The sequence below is a fragment of the Emydura macquarii genome, unplaced genomic scaffold, assembly GCF_026122565.2.
Source record: "Emydura macquarii macquarii isolate MOO-44397 ecotype Brisbane River unplaced genomic scaffold, CSIRO-AGI_Emac_v2 contig_2636, whole genome shotgun sequence".
Taxonomy (NCBI): Eukaryota; Metazoa; Chordata; order Testudines; family Chelidae; genus Emydura; species Emydura macquarii.
In genome coordinates, this window is record NW_027132773.1 from 36,401,022 (window position 1) to 36,423,079 (window position 22,058).

The following is a 22,058-nucleotide window of genomic DNA, read 5'->3' on the forward strand; positions in this document are numbered from 1 at the left end:
AGAACAAACAGAAAGGAGATGTTTCTTCCCACCAGCCAATCCCAGCACGGGGAAAAAATAGTGTTGGGATTGACCAAGAGCAGCTCTTCTGACAAGAACCCTTCTTCAGTGGCTGAAATGAGTGTTGATGCCATCCATATTGTCCACACTACACCGCTTCCGCACCAGTTGTGGTAGCCATCACCAATCTTTATTTAAAATATAAAAACTGGACATACTCTGAATACAAGAATGAACATTCCAGCAGAAATATGCTCACACACTCTGCATTGAAGAATCTAATGCATCCTAACAAATAATTAAAAAATCAAATTAAAAAGCACAATTTTAACTCTTGAATTTCACTGAATACATCAAGGTACCATACAAACCCTGTAGCGCTGGAGTTCTAGAGAATCTGAGTTTATGTACTTTATTTGTATTTTTACCAGATTAGTTTCACTCTATTCCCGCTTTGCATGACTCAATTCTAGAGGCTGTCATAGACTTCCAAGCTTCCAAAGAAGTATTTCTTTGGCAACTAGTGCTTCACAATGCAGCCATCTGCTGCCTTTTAAGTTTGTCTAGTTCTGGCAGAAGTAATAATTTCCTAGAATGAATAAAGATTGATGTTTAAGGGGCAGAATATTCTAAAGTAAAGTGTGTTTTTTTTTTTTCAAATATTTAAGACCAAAATGTGGATTTAGGGACATTCCTAAAGCTTGTGTAATATAGAGAATTGAAATTTGTTTTAATGAATTAAAATGTTTGGCTTTGCTGTTGGAAACAAAAGTTCAGCTAAAATCTTGCCACATTATATCCATATTTTGGGGGAAAATGTATTAGGAAAAGGCAGAATATGATGCCATCTGTGTTTGGTTCCCTTCCTAATCATAAGTAGCAGTTTGCTCCATAGATCTTGATTTTCAAAGGTCCAAACAGCAGTTAGGTGACTAGAGTGGAATTTTCTAAAGCACCTCCTAAGGGTGCTCTCATTGAAAGGCAGTTGCTTACTCCTATCACCAGCTAGTCCCACCACCTGGAAAGATATGCTGGGGAAAGCTCACCCCTAATTCCTGTTAACTTTCAGTGAGAGTCAGATGTCTAATTGCCCTTTGGACCTTTGAAAATCTCTCTTATTACTACATTGCCCTATCACAACTACCATGCTTGCTTTATCATCTTCACTATGAAGAAATGAACCTGTCTGAAAGTGTAAGAGTACAGTTTACCATGCCTGCTTTGTTCTGTCATGCTCACAGTAACCAAGAATACCACATGTACAATTAAATATTCTTTTATGAAATCTGTTTGTCAGTATGTGATCTGATAGTACTACTTCGAGTGTTTGCAGATGTCCATTCCAATGTAAGTGTGTGTGCATCCTGGGCACAGTTGCAGGAATTCTTTCCCCTAGTGATATCCATTGGGTTGGCTTCAGCACCCTCTGGTACTGCACGCTCATAGCATTGGCATAAAGGGCCCTGCTGACCCCGTGCCCTTTGAGTTCTGTCTTGCCACCCATGATAATTGCTGGAACGTCTGTCATTGCTCAGGCAATTCTTCCTAGTGTTTTTCTCTTCATCTTTAGTGTATATAGTTCTGTAAGATAATTTTAATAGTTAGTTAGTTTTGGATGCTTCCGCACTTGGTTAGTTTGTCACTTTCCCAGTGCCGGAGCATGCCTCGGTTGCCGGGCTTCAAGCCCTGCACTTCCTGCAGCAAAGTCGAGGCCATTGAGTGACCCGCACTCGAGTTTTCTCAAATGCTTAGGGGAATCTGACAGGAAAGACTGCTGCCAGATTTGCAGAAACTTCAAACCCCACACCAAGAAACACTGGGAGGCAAAGTTGAAGGTCCTTCTGGTAGAGGCAGCCCTAAGAGCTGCTTTAGAGCTGCACTCAGACTCGGCACCAAGCACCTCAGCTATGGTGTGGAGCGCTCCTCCCACCAGTTGTGTGTCCTGGCACTGATCTTTATCTCTGGTGCCAAAGAAGAAACATAGAAAACAGGAGAAAGAGCCAATCCCTGGTGCTGAAGCCAAATAGGCAGAGGGACTGGGACCCGCGTTGGGCCACTCTTCCTCCTTCAGCTTCGGTACCTGCACAGGCTCCGAGACACTTCTCTCATGCAGACAGCATATTTGCCAGTTTGCAGTACCATCAATTCTGGAGGCATTTGCAGTGGCCAGGGACCTGCTCTCACTACCAGTACCTGTGTCCACAGATGTTCAGGACTCGGCACTGCTGGCACCGCTGAGCAGCAGAGAGCCATCTCCCAGCCTTCGCCTGGTACCATGACTGCCCTCTAGGGGAAAGCACCTTATCATAGCCTCTGCATAGACTTCTCTCTGATGCTGATCACTGGTACCAAGGGGATCAGCACTGCCTTGGTCTTCACACTGCAGTTTGTCCTCTTCGTCAGAGTCCAAAGTGGGGTCCTACTCTCCCCACCATTACAGCCACCTGTGCTGCTCCCCAGGTCATACCTATCCTTCCTTGTGGCCCCAAGTGCAGGGATGCCTCTGAACACATGACTGCCAGATCATGGGGACCAGCGCCTAGGCAATGGCCATTTTGGAACCCATAGGGGTTTACTTCAGGTCATGGTGCCCTCTTGAGGTGATCATACTCTGTGGCTTCGGAGAGTAGAGCACCCCAGTACTGCATCACAAGACCCCTGATGCAGACTCCAGTACGGTACCAAACCTAGCACCGAGCCTCAAGGAAGAAGTCCTTCAGGTCTTGGCCAATATAGAGGGAGTGGCAGAGGCCCCTCAGCCAGTCATAGCCTCCTCCTCCCCAGATTATGTAGTGGCGGAAGCAGGTGTGTCCCTGCCACAAGGCCTATGAGGACTCATTAAAGTGGGTGGCCTTGAACGTGGGTGCCCAGGACCAAGGACGTACACGGCACTGCCGGTCCAGGGCCTCTGACTATGAGGATGACTCGGAGTCTCCCGGGGGGACAGTCGTCGGGATAGCCGATGCCCCCACAAAGCGTCACAGCCTGTGGCGCAGTCAGCCCCGGGTTGGCTCCAGGGTCAATGGCCTTATTGGGCCCCTTGGGGTATCCAGATGGGGCTGGGGCCCCAATCCCGTATGTCATGGAGTGTGCGGTCCGTGCCTCCGGCACAGGAGAAGGCCTATAGACACTACTCCTCGGACAAGGAGTCGGACCCCATGGAGGGACCCTCAACGGGTGCAACACGCCTACTGGGAACAGACAACAATCTGGCAGACACACTCAGCCACTCCTTCCACTGCAACCACAAGTGGGAATTGCACAATCCCACTCTCCACGCCATATTCCATCGGTAGGGCACACCATGATGGGATCTGTTCCCAACTCCTGCCAACCGCAAACTTCCCCTCTTCTGCCTCAAAGGGTCCCTTGGGCCAGGCACGCAGGAAGATGCACTCCTCCTTCCCGGGACACCGGACCTACGCTACACCTTCCCTCCCATTCCACTTCTCCCACAAGTACTCCACAGAGTGAAGCTAGACCAGGCAGCCCTCATACTCGTAGCTTCCTTCTGTCCCCGTCAGTACTGGTTCACAGATCTTCTTCAACTGTCCATCCGCTCACCAATCCACCTTCCCCTCACGCAACAACAGGGCCAAATTCCAATCCGGACCCGCTTCACCTCACAGCTTGGTATTTGGATGGAGCTTGCAAACAGACAATGCGTGCTCCATGCCGGTATGGGCACTTACCCGTAGCCATTGCCCCACTACCAGGGCCTGCTATCAAGCCAAGTAGCAATGCTTTACAGAGTGGTCATCAAGCAATCATCACTCCACAGGCAGAGTGTCCATACCAACCATCCTCGACTATACTTAATACTTCGCCTTTCCAGCATCACTTACTCCTCTATTTGAGTCCACCTGGCAGCTGTCAGTACATTACTCCCACCTGTGGAGGGTTTCTCTGTCTTCAGCCATCCCACCATGGTTTGATCCTTTGTGATCTGCTTAACGCATTTTCCACAATCAAAAAACATACCCCTACATGGGACCTCAACCTTGTCTTCCTAGCACTTACCAAACCACCCTTTGAGCCTCTTACCACTTGCTTGCTCACCCACCTAACCATGAAGGTGATCTTCTTAGTGGCCATCACCTCAGCCTGAAGGGTCAGCGAACTGGCAGCAATGATGGCAGAACCAAGTTTCACATGACGTTCCATAAGGATAAGGTCTCCCTCCAGCTCCTCCCCCAAGTTTCTCCCTGAGGTAGCCTTGTCATTCCACCTCAGTCAGGTCATCCATCTCCCAACTTTTTACCCAAAACCACACACCTCTGCCCGGGCACGTACCATATGCTCCCTTGACATCCACCATATGCTAGCATTTTGCCTCAAATGCTGAACCTCGCTCAGATTCTTCCTCACTATAGCGGAACACTGCAGAGGCCACGCCCTCTCGTCCCAATGCATCTCCAAATGGATCACCCGCTGCATCATGGAATGCTACTCTCTTTTACAACTTTCTCCACCACCTGGCATTATGGCCCACTCTACCAGGGTTCAGACCACTACGTCAGCCTTGCTCGCAGATGTCCCATGGCAGGACGTTTGTAAGGCAGCAACATGGTCCTCCATTCACATGTTCACCGCTCATTATGCTATATTTCAGTTTGCAGCTGAAGATGCAGTAGTTGACCGTGCAGTCCTATGATCTCTTAAACCTACTGAGCGCACTCTCTCACCTCCAAACTGAATATTGCTCGCTAATGCTACCCACACATGGAATCCACATAGGACCCAGCACTCAAAGAAGAAAAGGAGGTTACTTACTGTAACTGATGGTTCTTCAAGAGGCATGGTGCCTATCTGGATTTCAGTCCCTCCTCCCATCCACTCTGTTAAAGGCTCGAAGCCTGGTGGTTAGAGGGAACTGAGGGCACATTGACCTGCACAGTCGCACAAGACCTTGGACGCACCATATGGACCATGCATGACACATGGGTCAATGGAGACTACTTCAGACAGTTCTGGCTCCAGCGCATAGTGCGCATGCACACCCACGTATGGAATACAGATAAAGATCACACCTCTTGAAGAACCATCTATTACAGTAAGTAACCTCTCTTTCTCCATGGTTTCATTGGCTTCCATTATTCCTTCATTGAATCCAGGGGAATGGTATGCCTCCCTCAATCGTAAGAACTCATACTTCCACATATCGCTTTTCTGAGGACACAGAAGGTTCCTAAGTTTTATTGTGAACCAAGTACATTATCAATTCACGGTTCTCCCGTTTGGCATGTTGGCCGCTCCATGGGTATTCATGAAATGTATGACAGTCATGGCAGCTTTTCTCAGAAAAAGAGGAAATCATGTATTCCCATACCTCAGCAAATGGCTAGTCAGAGGCCAGTCCAGAGCTCAGGTGGAGTTCAGCATTTGCCTCATATGATCTAATCGATCTTCTGAGTGCTAGGTTTACTGATAAACATCCAGAAATCCACCTTTATCTCTGTGCAAATGATAGAATTCATCAGTGGGGTTCTCAACTTGGTACAGGTGAGGCCTTGCTACCAGAAGCTTGGTTTTGGTCAATCACGGTTCTGACAAGGTCCAGACACATCTGGTCATGATATCTTGGAAGTGTCTGAGCCTTCTGGGCCACATGGATTCATTGCACCTACACAGTGCAACACGCAAGGCTACTTCTCGAAGTCTGGCTAACCACAATATACTCTCCTTTGTGACATCACCTGGACTTGGTATTCCCACTCAAGTCCTTGATTCACTGACATGGTCGCTAACCCATCATGTGGAATGTGCAGGAATACCTTTTTCGTGGCATCAACTGTCAATATCTCTAGTAGAGATCCATGCCCTCACATTGGAACCCCCACATACAATCTTCTTCAAGGACAAAATATAGCTGTATCCACACCCGACATGCACCCAAAGGTGGTTTCACAATTCCACTGCAATCAAGCAATCTTTCTGCCGGTATTCTACCCAAAACCTCATGTAAACAGAAAGTATCAGGGCTACACTCCTTGGATGTTAAATGTGCCCTAGCTTTCTATATACAAAGGATTAAACCATTCCACAGATCGACCCAGCTGTTCATAGCGATAGCAGAGAGAATGAAAGGCCTTCCCATCTCCACTCAAAGGATATAGTTTTGGCTTACCTCATGCATCCGGTCATGTTGCAATCTTGCCGGCATCCCACCTCTGGCTAACCTGACTGTTCATTCTACATGATCACAGGCCTCTTCGGCTGTGTTTCTATCCCAAGTTCCAGTTCAGGGCAGCAACCTGATCCTTGGTGCACATATTCTCAACACACTATGCCATTACCCAACAGGACAGAGATGATGCCATCTTTGGCCATTCAGTCTTGCAGTCAGCCTGTTCTTGAACTCCGAGCCCACCTCCTGTGCAACTGCTTATGGGTCACATACATTGGAATGGACAATGCAAGCCTTTGACATAAAAATGCTTACTAACCATTCTGTTAATAACTGTTGTTCTTCGAGATGTGCTGCACATGTCCAGTCCCTCTCCATCTCCTCTTACTGGAGTCAGTCGGTAAGAAGAAACTGAAAGGGTGTGGGTTCAGCAGAACACTTTATACTGGCACTATGAGCACACGGCACCAGATGGTGCTGGAGCTGTCTCTCTGGATACTACTAGGGGAAAATATTCTAGCAATTGTGCTTGGGGCACATACATACCTACTCTGGAATGGACATGTACAACACATCTTGAAGAACAACAGTTACGGAAAGGTTAGTAACTGTTTCTTTCTGTTTGAAAAAATGTTACATGATTGGAAAGAATAAGAATATTAAAGGCCTTGTTATGGATGTCTTGCCACCAATATAGTGAAACTAGTTCAGTCATGTTGTTTAAATGGGAAGATGTTATCAAACTAGTTTCTGGTTGTTTGCACTGTCTGCTCTGGCTACTTAGTTTTAGCTTTGCCCCTTTGAACCTTAGTTTAATTGTATCTTATGTGGAAATAGAAAGAGTCAGCCAATGAAAGTCAAATACAAGTGTGTGATAGCTGAATAGTCTTTTAAATTTGTGATTTAAAAAATTACATATATAGAATTGAGTTGCCCTATTCCAGTATTGTTGAGTTCCAGCTTCTCAGATGGCAAAAACAAAGACTCATCATGTCTGGATAAAAGAGTTCTGGCTGCAATTTATTAATACTCTTTAAGTGTAGCTCTGCTGAGTAAAAATGGTATTGTGGGGTTCCATGTTTGTATTTCAGTGACTCCATATAATGTTTTCTCAGTTTATTAATAGAAACATTGTGTTTTCAACTTCTGTTTTATTAAACTCTTATCTTGTGAAAATGAAATTGTTCTTTCTGGCTTATACATCTTCACCATTAATCAAGATTTTGCAGCTGGAACTCAGTTCTCTGAACTCTGTGAACAATGTACATGCCAGAACAGAGACTAGCTCAGTCTCCAAAGGCAGTAAGAGTTTCACAATGCTAAGAAATGTTTTTTAAAAAAATCTTATTTTTGTTACTAAAGGCAGCGGAGATCACTCAGAGCGGATTGTTAAGTTATCACTTTTACAGAGACAATCTTTTGACTATGACCACACTTGAATGTGTTTTAGTGACAATAAATCCCAGCAGTCATTTTCTAATTTATGTAGGCTTTGGGCCAAGGTCTTGTGGGGATGCGTGTTTTAGTCATAAATCCCTTTAAAAGCTGTTTCACCAGAGGGAGAATCAGCCACTTTATTGGGGGGTGCCCTGGATTTTCCTTCCAACAGTAAGGCCCCATCAGTAGTGTCACCAACATCTGTCTATATTCCCTTTCTTCCCAATCTGAGCACAGATTGTGGGATACAGGGAGAAATTTACTCCACCAGTAAAGATGAAACATACTGAGATAAACAATGCACCAAACTCTGGGGAAGTTCATTGTAAGTCTCACATAATGGCTCCCTGAACCAGCAAGTTTGTAGCCAACATAACCACTGCCTGCTGTATAATGATTATGGTGTTGCAGAGAAGAGAGCAAAAAAAGCCTGACCCAATCAATCTGCCTTGTGGAGAAAATTTCTTCCTGACACCAAGTATGGCAATGAATGATATGCTGATGACCCGCCCCACCACCTCTACTTATTATTTAAAGATAAACCAGTTAGATACAGAGCTTTGTATTTTGGGATATTTTGATTTAAGTAAAATCTTTTTATTCTACAGATGGAGTTAGCAGTAGCCCCACTCTGCAGGCGAGTGTCTGATCTAGGGAGGTCTTATAGGCTGTTGAGGTCATTCCGGTGAGTTACAATCACAGTATCTCTAGCAATTGGTAATGTGACCAAATAATATTATTACATTAATTTCCTACTTCTTGTTGCTTGTGATTCTAATTTAAAAGCTTCTGGCAACTTCTAATGCAAATTAGCAACAAATTAGTGTTTTTCCTTTTAATTTTTATTCATACTGTAACTACAGTTTGGTGAATTTTGTCATGCTAATGTCAGCTAAATTGAACCTTCTTGCATTGTATTTGATGTTAGTTCTTATGATAATGAACTGTATAGTCAGACTGAGGGTTTTCACAGAAATATAGTACTTGCATTGCAATGTTGGGAGATTGTTTAATTAAAATAATAAGCTTCTTGTATAAATGATCACCTGCCAAATTCTGCATTAGAAAGCAATGATGCAAACCAGCAAAAAACAAATGAGATGCACAGGCAGAAATAATTCTAGTCTCTAAAAGGCCTTGTACAGTATTGGCACTATATAAATAATAATATTCTAAGATGCATCTTTTTCATTTCTTTCATGATTATATTGTGTAACTTGTGCTTTTTCCAGACCGCTGCTTTTCCAGACTAGTGAGCATATCATCAATAGTCCAGCTGTGGGAGATATTATTCCATTCAGCATTATTCTTCAGTTCTTATTTACAAGATCACCACCTGAATTAAAATCACCATTCCAGGTAACAAGCCTTTTCCTTTTTGAAATATTCCATTAATAGATTTACTCTGCCATACATTATGACATCCTCTCTATTTAGCTTTTGTTTGAACCCACATTCAGGATACAGTGTGTTGATTCTGTTTTTATTAGTTTGTGGCAAGGCTGCTGAGGTCACTGGTTTTATATTTTGGTTAGTTTGTAGAAGTCAAAAAACAATCATCCTGCAGATAAGCTGTACCGAAGTGGGCTCACAATTCTCTTTTATTCTCCCAGGTAAATGTTGGAGTTTCCCTGGTGTCCATTTTAGGGCTAACAATTCATAACTTAAAATATGTCCATGAAAAAGGTTTTGTTGTTTTCTTTTATGTTGTTAAATTCTTCTAATCTGTTGTTTAGTGGAGATGAGGGAAAAACTCCCTTTAAGAATCATAAGTGAATCTACATCTTTACATCTCATCTAAGATTTTCTCAGATGAGAGGGTTTATTTTTATTGCTGATTAGCAGTTATGATGGTGAGGAACCAGCTTCACTTGACTTTAATTTAGTTTACCTTTGTGTCTGACAATTGTGCATACCTCCTTGACATTATAGCACGTCTTTTACAAACCAGTGTTTAATGGGATTTATCCATATTTCTGTGTATCAGAGAGCAGAGTGGTCTATTGCCCGTTATTCCCAATGGCTTGATGATCATCCATCTGAAAAGGACAGGCTCATTCTCATAAGGTAAAAACAATTATTTTCCTCTTTGAATGTATTACTGTGAAGCAGTATTTTAGCTGAAAAACCAGGATTGCTCTTGTGAAGTAATATATGAGCTGTAGGGGTTTTGTTCCAAACAGTGTTACTTTCTGCCCATCTTCAGAGGTGAACAGCAAAGGTTTCCTCCCCCCCACAAAAAACAAACCCCCAACACTTCATAGTTAAATTTCAAAAGATGGAAAATGCACTTGGTGTAGTTTAAGAATGTAATAATTGCTATATTTTCACAAAATTACCTCCTTAATATCTTAAGAAGTCTAGGCTCCAGCCTTCCTGCTTCCTATACTAGAAGCAAGTGACATCACAGCCATAAACAAAGGGAATTAAAATTGGTGTTCAGAATGGAAAACCTTTGTTTATAGTAGTTGTGATATCATTCATTCTGGCAGAGAAATCGAGAAGTCAGCAGCTCAGGATCTGTAGAGATAGTAACTGTCTCAGATTTTGTTAATATAGAGCACTAATGACATCTTCCCACAATAGTTTTATAATTATGGACTTTTTCCTGATTTGGATTCTTAGAAAAGAGTTTTTTAGGATTTTTTTCAAAACCTACAAGATGACCTTTAAGAAATGTAATAGAGAAATTCAACAGTGGTGCATAGTTAAGGAGCTACATACTTGTGATTATTCTATAAACTTGCTTCTACTTATTGATCATCACTTGATCAATTATCCAACATGTTAACAAAATCTACAGATAATTAATCCTGTGTCCTCTCCCTAATTTGTTTTAATCTGTTATTATTGACTAAATAATTGACTATATGGGGAAGCAGTGAAACTGATTTTGTACAAAGTGCTGTCCAATGTAAACAGTTTACCATGTGACTTCCACAGTATCTAAGCTTTGCGTCCTTTTGGAACACTGGACTCATGTTAAAATGCTACTCAGAGGCAAAATTTAACATTTGATTTGTTTATGTTGCATATGACATGCTTACAAAGGGTCTGTTAGTGGCACCTCAGTCTGTGCTCTGGACAATGGGAGTGGAAATGCTGCCATTTGAGCCCCTGCAGGACTTCAAACGCAGCTAGAATTCCTCCTGGAGCTTCAAGAATGCATGATGGAGAGGCAGCTCTGTTGAGCTGGTCCTTTGTGCTACCGCCACCTCCATGAATTCATGTGAAGGGATAGTGGGGCTATGGCCCTACCTTTCCCTGCCCCTTTTGGGTGTCTCTTGTTGCTATTAGTTCTAGCCAGGAATGGTGCGCCAACCCCTACACTAGGCCAGGCCTCGCCCTTGCAAGACATCCTCATGTGGGGCTGCTCACAATCTAGCCAAATGTGATTAGGAAGGATCATGGTGACTGTATTTATGTGCGTGTACATTCCAATCATCTTCTCAAGTTATAATGACTGGCATTTAAATTTCAGCCAGCAATGTTTGTGTTTGAAAAGAAACACTTATCAACCTGTCCTTTAAACAGAAATTAAAATATACAGTCAATAGAGGTCTGTTGTAAATATTTATATTTCATGACACTAAAGATACTATACAGTATAGGATACCTAATGGAATGGCTGGTTGATGTATTTTAGCACAGATTTCTTTCATAAGCATCTGTGAGTTATTGTCGTTACGCAGTGGCTCACATGCAATTGAAATCAGAATTTGGAAGCCTGTATACAACTATTAAACTGTTCTCCTTTTCTTCTATGTTATACCTCATTGTATTTGAACCTGTTGCATTTAGATTGTGTAAATTGCTAAATGACTCTTTCTGAATGGTTATTCTCAATGTGCAGCGGCAGTCAGAAAAGGTAACTGAATGTTAGGAACCATTAGGAAAGAGCTAGCTAATAAGACAGAAAATATAATGCCACTATATAAATCCATGGTATGCCCGCACCTTGAATACTGTGTGCAGTTCTGGTCACCCCTTCTCAAAAAAGATATATTGGAATTGGAAAAGGTACACAGAAGGGCAACAAATATGATTAAGGGTATGGAATAGCTTACGTATGAAGAAAGATTAAAAAGGACTCGGACTTTTCAGCTTGGAAAAGAGATGACTAAGGGGGGATATGATAGAGGTCTATAAAATCATGACTAGTGTGGAGAAAGTGAATAAGGAAATGTTATTTACTCCTTCACATAACACAAGAACCGGGGTCACCCAATGAAACTAATAGGGAGCAAGAGAAATATAATCAAAAGGAAGTACTGTTTCACACAGCGCACAGTCAACCTGTGAAATTTGTTGCTGGGGATGTTCTGAAGGCCAAAACTGGAACAGTGTTAAAAAAAATAAATAGATAAATTCATGGAGGATAGGGCCATCAATGGCTATTAGCCAAGATGGTCAGGGATGCAACTCCATGCTTTGGGTGTCCCTAGCTTCTGATTGCCAGAATCTGGGAGTGGATGATGGGGGATAGGTCACTTGATGATTCCCTTGTTCTGTTCATTCCCTCTGTAGCATCTGACATTGGCCGCTGTCGGAAGACAGGGTACTGGGCTAGATGGACCATTGGTCTGACCTAATGTGGCCATTCTTATCTGTTTGTATTCAATACTTAAAATAAGTGTGCAAAATATGTCCCTTCATGTCTTAAATAGAAGAGTCTTTTGAAGGTTACACTTAGCTGATATGATATGATATAATATAATTAATGCAGTTTTGTTAAAAATAGGTTTTCTTACATCTAAAATTGTGAAATCTTGAGGGGGTTTTTTTAAATGGGGAAGACAGGTGCCCAGTATGAGCATACTACATATAATAAGTACCAATGTGCTACGCTGAGCCCCAGGCAGATTCCAGGTCAGTGGACGAACCCAAAGAAGGGACTGTGCCAGTAGGTGCGGCACTGGCTGAAGACCTTGGAGGCCTTGGGGCATCATGGATCATTGCCACAGAAGACAGGGTAGGAAGTAGCCCAGGGACTTCAATGGTGCTCCAGTGGGAGAATCAGGGAACAGGTCAGTGTATTTCGGGAGGATCCCTGCTGACTTGGTGGCGAGTGCCACTGCCAGGGCCCTGGACTGGGGCTCTGAGGAGCAGGGAGGGCCCAAGCCCTCCCACCCTGGGCACCGCACACCCTTTGGTGGTGCCCCACTCCCCTAGTGCGCCAGTAGGCCACATTACACCACAGAGTTGGGTGGCTTTATTGACTTTGTCCATTAGACCACGGTGCCCTGACAGGAAGGACCTGTGAGTGACTCTGGCCATGAAGCCAAGTTGTCCTGAGTGAAGTATGTCTTCACTGCCACGGCAGCAGACATTGATTCAGTGGCATTGATTGAGCAGGTCTGTGTAGAGCGCTCTCCAGTCGACTAATTTAATCTACCTCCCCATCGACGCAGCGCTGTGAAGATGCCGCGCTACGTGAATGTAAATACGGTGATGGGAGATATGCAAGCTATATAACGTAGCTTGCATGTCTGCCGTCGCCCACCACTGTCAGTGTAGCCCTGAGAGGGCCGCTTTATTGACTCCGGCTACTAGGCTGCACTTTCCTGACTGGGAGTGTTGATTTATTGACTTTGGCTACTCGGCCATGCTACTCTGACTGAGAGGGCCACTTTATTGGCTCCAACTACTCAACTGTGCTGCCCTGACTGAGAGGGCTGTTTTATTGACTGCGGCTAGTGTTGCCCTGACTGGGCGGGCCACTGTATTGACTCTGGCTACCATCTTATCAACTCTGGCCATTGGGCTGTATTACCACGTTTAATAGTCTGGGTCACCAACAGGGGACCTAATCGGGGACTATGCCACTTTTCCCTGCTTTCCCAGCGTACATGACCCAACAGCCATGACAGGGAATACCAGCCTCACAACAACCCGGTGGAGAATGTGGTCAGCAGTCAGGACTTGCTGAAAGGTCCAGAAAAGGGGATTAGACCACGAGACCCTCCTCCTCTGCCCCCCCACCCCCCCCCCCAGCCAGACATGGACATCGAGAAGCTCCTAAAATGGGTATTGGAAAGTCAGCAGCAACAGGCGGCCCAGCAGCAACAGGCTCAGCTGGTGCAGCAGATGACCAGCCAACACCAGCACCAAATAATACAGCATCAGGAGCAATAACAGTAGCTGCTGCGGGAATTGGCTGCCTTACACGAGGCCCAACAAGAACACCTGATCTAACAGGTGGTATCGCTGTTGTGGCCAGCATGGCCATCAAAACCAGTCCTCAGCAGCCGGGGGATGCCCTGGGGTGACTGCCGGTGAGGCTCACCAAAATGGGGCATGGAGACAAACCTTAGGCGTTCCTCGTCACCTTTGAATGGGTTGCTACAGCAGTCCACTGGCTGCCAGAACACTGGGCCAACCTGCTAGCACCTTATCTGACCAGCCTGGTGCAGACCGCCTACTGTAACCTGGACCTCGCGAGGCCTTGTACTACACCCGCGTGAAAGCTGCTATATTGGATCAAACAGGCATCACCCCAGAGACCTATCGACAGCAGTTCCACAAAGAACGGTACCCACCTAGAGCCCGGGTACAAGTCATGGCCCAATGCTTGTGGGACTATTGTTGGAGGAGGCTAGCACTGAGAACTTAACATGACCCCAGGTGGCAGAGGCTGTGGCGTTAGAACAATTCATGCAAACACTGCCAGACAGGGGAAAAGAATGATTGCCACGCCACCGCCCTTCAACTTGGAGAGACTATCCCTTCATGGATTGCGCATACAGGCAGGTGTGGACGGTGGACTACTGAGCACGAAGGAGAGGTCCAGCTAAACTACTGGTATCGGTACAAGCAAATGGTACTCTGCAGGTAGCCCTTGCTACCAAATGCTGGTCTCGGCCAACCTGGTGGGTCCTCCCAATCCCACGGGAGAACCTGTATATATACAGTGCATCAACGGAGAGGTAGAACCGTACTCCCTGCCAGATTCTGGCTGGTAGTTGGGAGCCATGAGGAAGAGTGCTGGGTGGGCTTAGCTCTGACCTTGGCTTACCCCCATGGGAGCGGGACGGGACTGGCCCTGGTTCCAGAAAGTACTATGGAACTGTAGCAGGTGGCGTAGAGAAGACGAGACACATGAACCGATGAAGAAGGAACTCCTGAGCCATGAGCAACTGGATGACCCAGGTGAGGGTCCCTCTAACCAGGCCAGGAGCCCCTCACAACCTCAGATTGGGGTTGGCCTCAGGGAGGACAATGACCAGGAATGGCTAGCGGTGAATGGAGGCTTCCTCCAGGAGCAGAGGGAAGACCCGATCCTTAGCTGGGCATGGGAGCAAATCCAGAGCGAGGAACCACCAGCTGACACAGGCCCAAGATGTTTTCAGGGACCTTATTTCAAGGTTCACCAAGACCGCTTTTATTGGGTGAGCTGGGTGCCCCAGACGGGAGAGGAGTTTCACCAGATGTTGGTCCCCTGCCAGTTCTGACACGGTCTGTTGTAGTTAGCTCACTCTGTATCCTGGGTGGGACATATGGGGTGTGAGAAGACTTTGCAACTGGTGGTATTGAGGTTCTTCTGGCCGGGGCTACATCAGGAAGTGCGAGACTTTTGTGCCTCGTGCCCCAAATGTCAGTGTGCCAGCCTGAAGGGGATTTGGTAGGTGCCGCTCATCCCACTCCCAGTGCTCGGGATCCCCTTTGAGAAGATTGGCCTAGACTTGGTGGGACCCTTGGAGAAGAGCACAGTGGGATTTCAGTACATCCTGATGGTAGATGGCTACGTGACATGCTCCCGGAGGCAGTTATGCTACGAACCACCACAGTCCCCACCATAACCACAGAGCTCCTCAAGATTTTTTCCAGGGTAAGCATAACCAGAGAAATCTTCACCAACCACGGAACAAAAGATCATCCAAACTGATGGACAAATTATGCCCTCTACTAGGCATCTGAGCTCTCAGGATATTGGTCTATCACCCACAGACCGATGGGCTAGTCGAAAGGTTCAACAGTATTCTGAAGATGATGGTTCAGAAATTCGTGAACGATGGCCTCTGGCATTTGGGACAAGTTACTATCTGCACTGCTGTTTGCAGTACATGAAGTGCCCCATTCCTCCACAGGGTTCTCTACTTTTGAGCTCCTTAACAGGAGACAACCTACAGGGATCCTGGACCTGCTTTATGAAACCTGGGAAGAACAGGAATCCAGGGTCATGGAATCAGTCCCCTATGTCCTGCAACTGCAAGAACATCTCCAGAAGCTAGGAGAGTTTTCTCAAGAAAATCTGAGGTGGGCACAACACACTCAAGAGCTCCAAGACAATTGGGAGGCCAAGCTATGGATGTTTGAACCCGGGGACCGAGTCCTACTCCTGTTGCTATCCTTGGAGTCAAAGCTGCTTGGCAAGTGGCAGGGACTGTTTGAAATCATTTGATGTGATTTATGACTATGAAGTCTATGTAGACTATGATTTTAGACTATGAAGTCAGACTCCCCGGGTGATGAAAAAATCTCCAAATATACCATGTAAACCTCTTTAAAGCATGGAAGGTGCATGAGGGTCTGCTAATCGCCCCCTAACCTCCAGAACCTGAATTGGGGCCACTGGCTGGTGGATCCCCAAACCTGACACTGGTCACAATGGGGCCAGACTTAAGCCCAAAACAACAAGCAAAGGTACAACAGTTGGTCCAGGACTTCCCTCCATTTTTTCGTCCCATGCCGAAAGAATGAATATGGCTAGTCATCATATAGACTCGCTTCCTGGGCAGAAGGTCTGCAACCAACACCAACCACTTCCCAGGAAGATGTCGGAGGTGGTCCAGAAAGAACTGGAGGCGATGCAGGCTTTTTGGGTGGTGGAAGATTCCCTTCGGGCTACATGAGGCCACAGACATGTTTCAATGATTGATGGATCAGCTATTGCAGCCGCACTGGCAATACATGGCTTCCTATCATGATGATATAGTGGTCTATAGCACTACTTGGGAGGAACATCTACAACACCTAACCACAGTACTGTGATCCGTGAAGGAAGCGGAACTCACAGCCAGCCCCGCCAAGTGCCACTTCGGGTGACAGAAGGTGACTTATTTGGGGTATACAGTGGGGGAAGGATGACTCCGTCCCTTGGTAGACAAGGTACAAGCCCTGAGAGACTACTCCGCTCCTACAACAAAAAGGCAGGTAAGGCAGTTCCTCAGGTTGGCAGGATAATATCCGTGGTTCATGCCACACTTCGCCATGATAGCTGCTCCCCATCCCATCTCACAAAGAAATCGTAGCTGCAGAACGTCCAGTGGTCGGAAGAGTGTGAAAGGGCCTTCCAGACCTTAAAAGTGACTTATCCTGAAGCCCGTTCTAATTCGCCCGGATTTCTCAAAACCATTTATTTTACAAACAGACACCTCAGAAGTGGGGCTGGGGGCGTGCTGACACAGGAACGACATGGGGAAGAGCACACTGTGCTCTATTTAAGCTGGACGCTATTTCTCTGAGAGATCAAGTATTCCACTATCAAGAAGGAAGTCTTGGCAGTGAAATGGGCAATAGAGGCCCTTAGGTATTACTTACTGGGGAGTCCCTTTCAGCTTATTACAGAGCACGCGCCTGTACGATGGATTAACACCATGAAGGAGTCGAACGCCCGTATTATGAGATGGTACCTCATCCTCTAACCCTATGAGTTTAGCATGTCATATCGTCTAGGTAAGGCCCATGCTAACACGGACTTCTATTCAGGAGTGCAAAGGGAGGTGGGTAGGGAAGAACCCCCTCAAGGTCCTGTCTCGAAGAGTGGGGTGTGTGACGGGTCATACCAGCCCCGTCCTGGCCCAGAGAGGGTTAACGATGCACTACAGGCTGAGGAGACCACACCCCTCTGCCGGGCATGCTTATCCTGGGGACCAGATATAAAAAGGAAGTCTAGGCTGGTTACTGAAGAGGAAGGATGCAGACAGCAGGCTCTCCCCAGGAAGCTGCAGCAGACTCCAACCCCGGCGCTAAGCCATGCTGAGCCCCAGGCAGATTCCAGGTTGGTGGACAAACCCAAAGAAGGGAACGAGCCACCAGGAGCAGGAAGACCTTGGAGGCCCCAGGGCATTGTGGATCATCACCATGAAAGACAGGGTAGGAAGTAGACCAGGGGACTTCAACGATTCTCTGGTGGGAAAATCGGGGAACTGGTTAGCGTGTTTCGGGAGGATCCCTGCTGACTCAGTGGCAAGTATCCCCACCACTGCTAAGGCCCTGGGCTGGGGCTCTGAGGAGCAGGGTAGGGCCCGAGCCCCCCTCCCCTAGGCGCCACACACCCGTTGGTGGTGCCCCACTCCCCTAATGCGCCAATAGGCCACATTACCCCTCAGAGATGGGTGGCTTTATTGACTCCGGCCATAGGGCCATGTTGCCCTGATGGGAAGGGCCACTTCAGTGACTCTGGCCATTAGACCACACTGCCCTGACAAGAAGGCCTACTTTATTGACTCCAGTCCTTAGGCCAAGTTGTCCTGAATGAGAGGGCCGCATTATTGACTCCAGTTATTAGGCTACGCTGACTGGGAAAGCTGCTTTATTGACTCTGGCTACTCAGCCACGCTGCCCTGACTGAGAGGGCCACTTTATTGACTCCGGCTACTAGGCTGCGTTGCCATGACTGGGAGGGTCACTGTATTGGCTCCAGCTGCTAGGCTACGCTGCCTTGACTCTGGCCATTGGGACGTATGACCATGTTTAATAATCAGGTCACCAACAGAGGACCTAACTGGGGACTATGCCACTTTTCCCCACCTTCCTAGCATACATGACCCAACGCCCATGACCAGGCATACCAGACCCACGACAACCAACCAAAAGCATAATTTCCTGCTGATCCATAGTGTGATGTGGGGGCAAGTTTGCAGATGACACTAAGCTAGGTGTGGTAGATATGCTGGAGGGTAGGGATAGGATACAGAGTGACCTAGACAAATTAGAGGATTGGGCCAAAAGAAATCCGATGAGGTTCAACAAGGACAAGCGCAGTGTCCTGCACTTATGACAGAAGAATCCCATGCATTGCTAGAGACTGGGGACCAACTAGCTAAGCAGCAGTTCTGCAGAAAAGGACCCTGGAGGGTACATTGGACAAGAAACTGGATATGAGTCAACAGTGTGCCCTTATTGCCAAGAAGCTTAATGGCATATTGGGCTGCATTAGTAGGAGCACTGCCAGCAGATCAAGGAAGTGATTATTCCCCTCTATTCAGCACTGGTGAGACCTCATTTGGAGTACTTGGTCCAGTTTTGAATGCCCCACTACAGAAGGGATATGGACAAACTGGAACAAGCCCAACAGAGGGCAAGAAAAATGATTAGGGGGCTGGGGCACCGGACTTATGAGGAGAGGCTGAGGGAACTGGGCTTATTTAGTCTGCAGAAGAGAAGAATGAGGGGGGATTTGATAGAAGCCTTCAACTACTTGAAGGGGGGCTCCAAAGAGGATGGAGTTAGGCTGTTCTCAGTGGTGGCAAATGACAGAACAAAGAGCAGTAGTCTCAAGTTGCAGTGGGGGAGGTCTAAGTTGGATATTAGGAAAAAGTGGTGAATCACTAGAATGGGTTACGTAGAAAGCTGGTGGAATCTCCATCCTTAGAGGTTTTTAAAGCCTGGATTGATAAAGCCCTGGCTGGGATGATTTAGTTGGGATTGGTACTGCTTTGAGCAGGGGGTTGGACTAGATGATCTCCTGAGGTCCCTTCCAACCCTACTCTTCTATGATTCATGGTCACATTTTATATTGTGGACTAGAACTAAAAATAATTAAAATAGTTGAATTTCGTAATCTGAAGGGTGTGTATCACTGTTGCAAGATTATCATTGGATAAGTGTTTTTTAAAAGAATGTGTAGTCCTTTTGCTTTGTACTGTAGAATTTATTGTATATTACTGTTGGGAAATTAATTTTGGATCATCTTTACAAATGGTGCATTTGCTGCCATTTCAGTTTGTAATGACTGCACTGCTCTAGAGATCTGCTTTTTAAAATATTACTGTAGTAGGGTTATCAGGGTTCTCAGAACTTGTTATGAAATCCTTAGTTCCTTCTGTTCAGTATGAAATGACTATATACTTTAAACCCAGCACAATGTGAATATGGGCAACTGATAGCTATTAATGAATTATTTTTGTATATTCCTTTGTTTGTCTTCCACACAATTTAAAAATCCAATCCCTCCCTTTTCAGCAATGTTTCCTATTACTTAATAAGATTCCAAGTCAGATCCAGCTCCAGTAAGACTTCCTTCTGTCTTCGAGTGATTGCTCATATCCATTCCATTATAGGTGTGTGCGCGCCCCGTGCACAGATTCCCGGAACTTTTTTCCCCTTAGCGAGCCCTGTAGGGTCGGCTCAGGCGCCCCCTGGAGTACCACGCTCATGCCGCGGTACATAGGGCACCGCCGACCCTGCGGGCCCTCAGTTCCTTCTTTCCGCCTGTGACGGTTGCTGGAACGCTTGCCTCTTGCTGTTGCAAGTAGCACTCCTTTAGCATTTAGTAGTTCATTGTTCGAGTTGAAGTAGTGTTGATCGTTGTTATAGTAAGTAGATAGTTGCCCTTAGGGGCTTGCGGTTGAGCCATGCCCAGCTCCATCAGCTTCAAAGCCTGTACGTCATGCACTAAAGCTTTCCTCGTGAGTGACCCTCATGATCGCTGCCTCCGATGCCTCGGAGAGCAGCATAGAAAGGACAAATGTAAAATCTGTAAGGCCTTCAAGCCCCGGACCCAGAAAGAACGGGACTCCTGGCTGAAGGCGATACTGATGGAGTCCGCGCTCCTCCCGGACTCCGAACTATCCCAATCTCCGGCGGCACCGAGCGTCTCCTCAGTGCGGAGCGCTCCACCGGCACCGAAGTCCTCGGTGCTGAAGAAGAAGAAGCGGCCCGTGGCCGCCCACATGGACTCCCCCCTGCGACCGGTACAGCAGGGGGTCACCCAGGAGATGCTCCAGCCACGTGCCATGGAGAGTACTCTGGCACCAGCATCTCCTCGCAGAGAGCCTGCCCGATTCCTGGGGGTGGGGGAGCGCCTCTGCAAGGGCCGTCGACACCGGAGGTGTTTGCAGCGGCACGCGCCCTCATGGGCATGGCCACGCCTCCGTCCCGCCATTGGCCGAGGGTGCAGGGTCAGGTGTCCTGGGGTAAACCAGCGCTGGGTGCCCCTGGTGGGTGGAGGAGACAGGAGTCGAGGTCTCCCCCCAGATGGTCAGGAAGGGTCGAGAGAGCGGGCTCCCCTCCTAGCTCCGACTCCCAGTCGTCGAGCTCCTCGACACCACAGCACCGAGGGCGGTTGAGAGGCACACGCGCGAGGCGACGCCGCTCCAGTTCCACCTCGCATAGGGGTCGTAGCTCTAGCTCTCGTACCCCAGTACAGAGCCCGGCCCAGCCCGGCACTGATCTCCAACCCTGGTGCGCAGTCTGACATGGGGACGGCACCGGGCGAGATCTGCAGACAGTCCATGCCCCCGTCCGGCACCGACTGCCTCGGCACCGACGGCTGCGCCGGCTGCCTCGGCACCGCAGAGCCGGTCACGCTTGCGGTCGGCACAACGGCGACATAGGCGGCACCGCTCCCAGTCCCGAGGAGGGAAGCGTCACCGCAAGAGCTCAAGGAGGAGGAGACGAGCATCATCCAGCTCCTCCAGCAGTTCTTCCCCCAGACGGCACCGCAGACGTCAGCACCAGCGGTCGCCCTTGTCATCATCATCGAGGGGCTGGTCAAACGATGATCCAGCGGCTCTGGGTCCTGGGGCTGCCACCCTGAGGCGACCCAGCAGACGTCCATGCCTGCTCCGGCGTGGGCTCAAGGCCCCTGGCAGTGGCCATACTGGGGGCCTTGGGGTACCCAGGTGGGACAAGGTACCACCTCAGTCCAATCCTCTGTGGCCCAACCAGTGCCCCCTCTCTCAGCCAACAGGACTAGGGCCACCCCTCGGATGAGGGTTCAGACCCGGAGGAAGGTCCCTCCACGGGGCCCCTCCTGCAATCCTCCTCCTCGTCCCTGGATGATGCGGCTGCCAGGGACCACAGGGCTCCCCTTTATGACTTTAAGGCTCACCAGGACCTTCTTAGAAGGGTGGCGAGCAATCTTAACCTGGAGCTCAAGGAAATGTCGGAGGAGGAGGACCCCCTATTTGGGGTGTCGGGGTCGACAGGGCCATCAAGAGTCGCCCTGCTGGTGCATGACAGGGTCATGAAGTTGGCTAAGGCCCTTTGGCAGACCCCTTCCTCGGTGGCCCCCACCTCCAAGGGCGCCGAGCAAAAATACTATGTCCCCAAAGAGGGTTTTGATTTTTCATATACTCACCCTGCCCCAGGGACTTTGGTGGTCGATGCCGCTAACCAGCGGGATCAGCAGGGCAGCCAGGGCAACACCCCCAAAGACAAAGAGAGCAAAAAACTGGACCTCTTTGGCCGCAAGATGTATTCTACTGCGGCCCTGCAGCTGAGGATCGCTAACCACCAGGTGCTCCTCGGGAGGTATAACCTCAACTTG

At 47.5% G+C, this 22,058-nt stretch overlaps 1 protein-coding gene across 1 annotated transcript in view; it reads left to right on the forward strand.

Annotated features, from left to right (window-relative positions):
- The window catches only part of COG5 (component of oligomeric golgi complex 5), a 303,578-nt gene that overhangs the window by 264,040 nt on the left and 17,480 nt on the right, over window positions 1-22,058 (forward strand). The window contains exons 19-21 of the mRNA XM_067564444.1: window positions 8,173-8,249; window positions 8,797-8,923; window positions 9,552-9,631. Coding sequence (XP_067420545.1) covers window positions 8,173-8,249; window positions 8,797-8,923; window positions 9,552-9,631 — 284 coding nt within the window. The remainder of the gene's footprint in view (window positions 1-8,172; window positions 8,250-8,796; window positions 8,924-9,551; window positions 9,632-22,058) is intronic.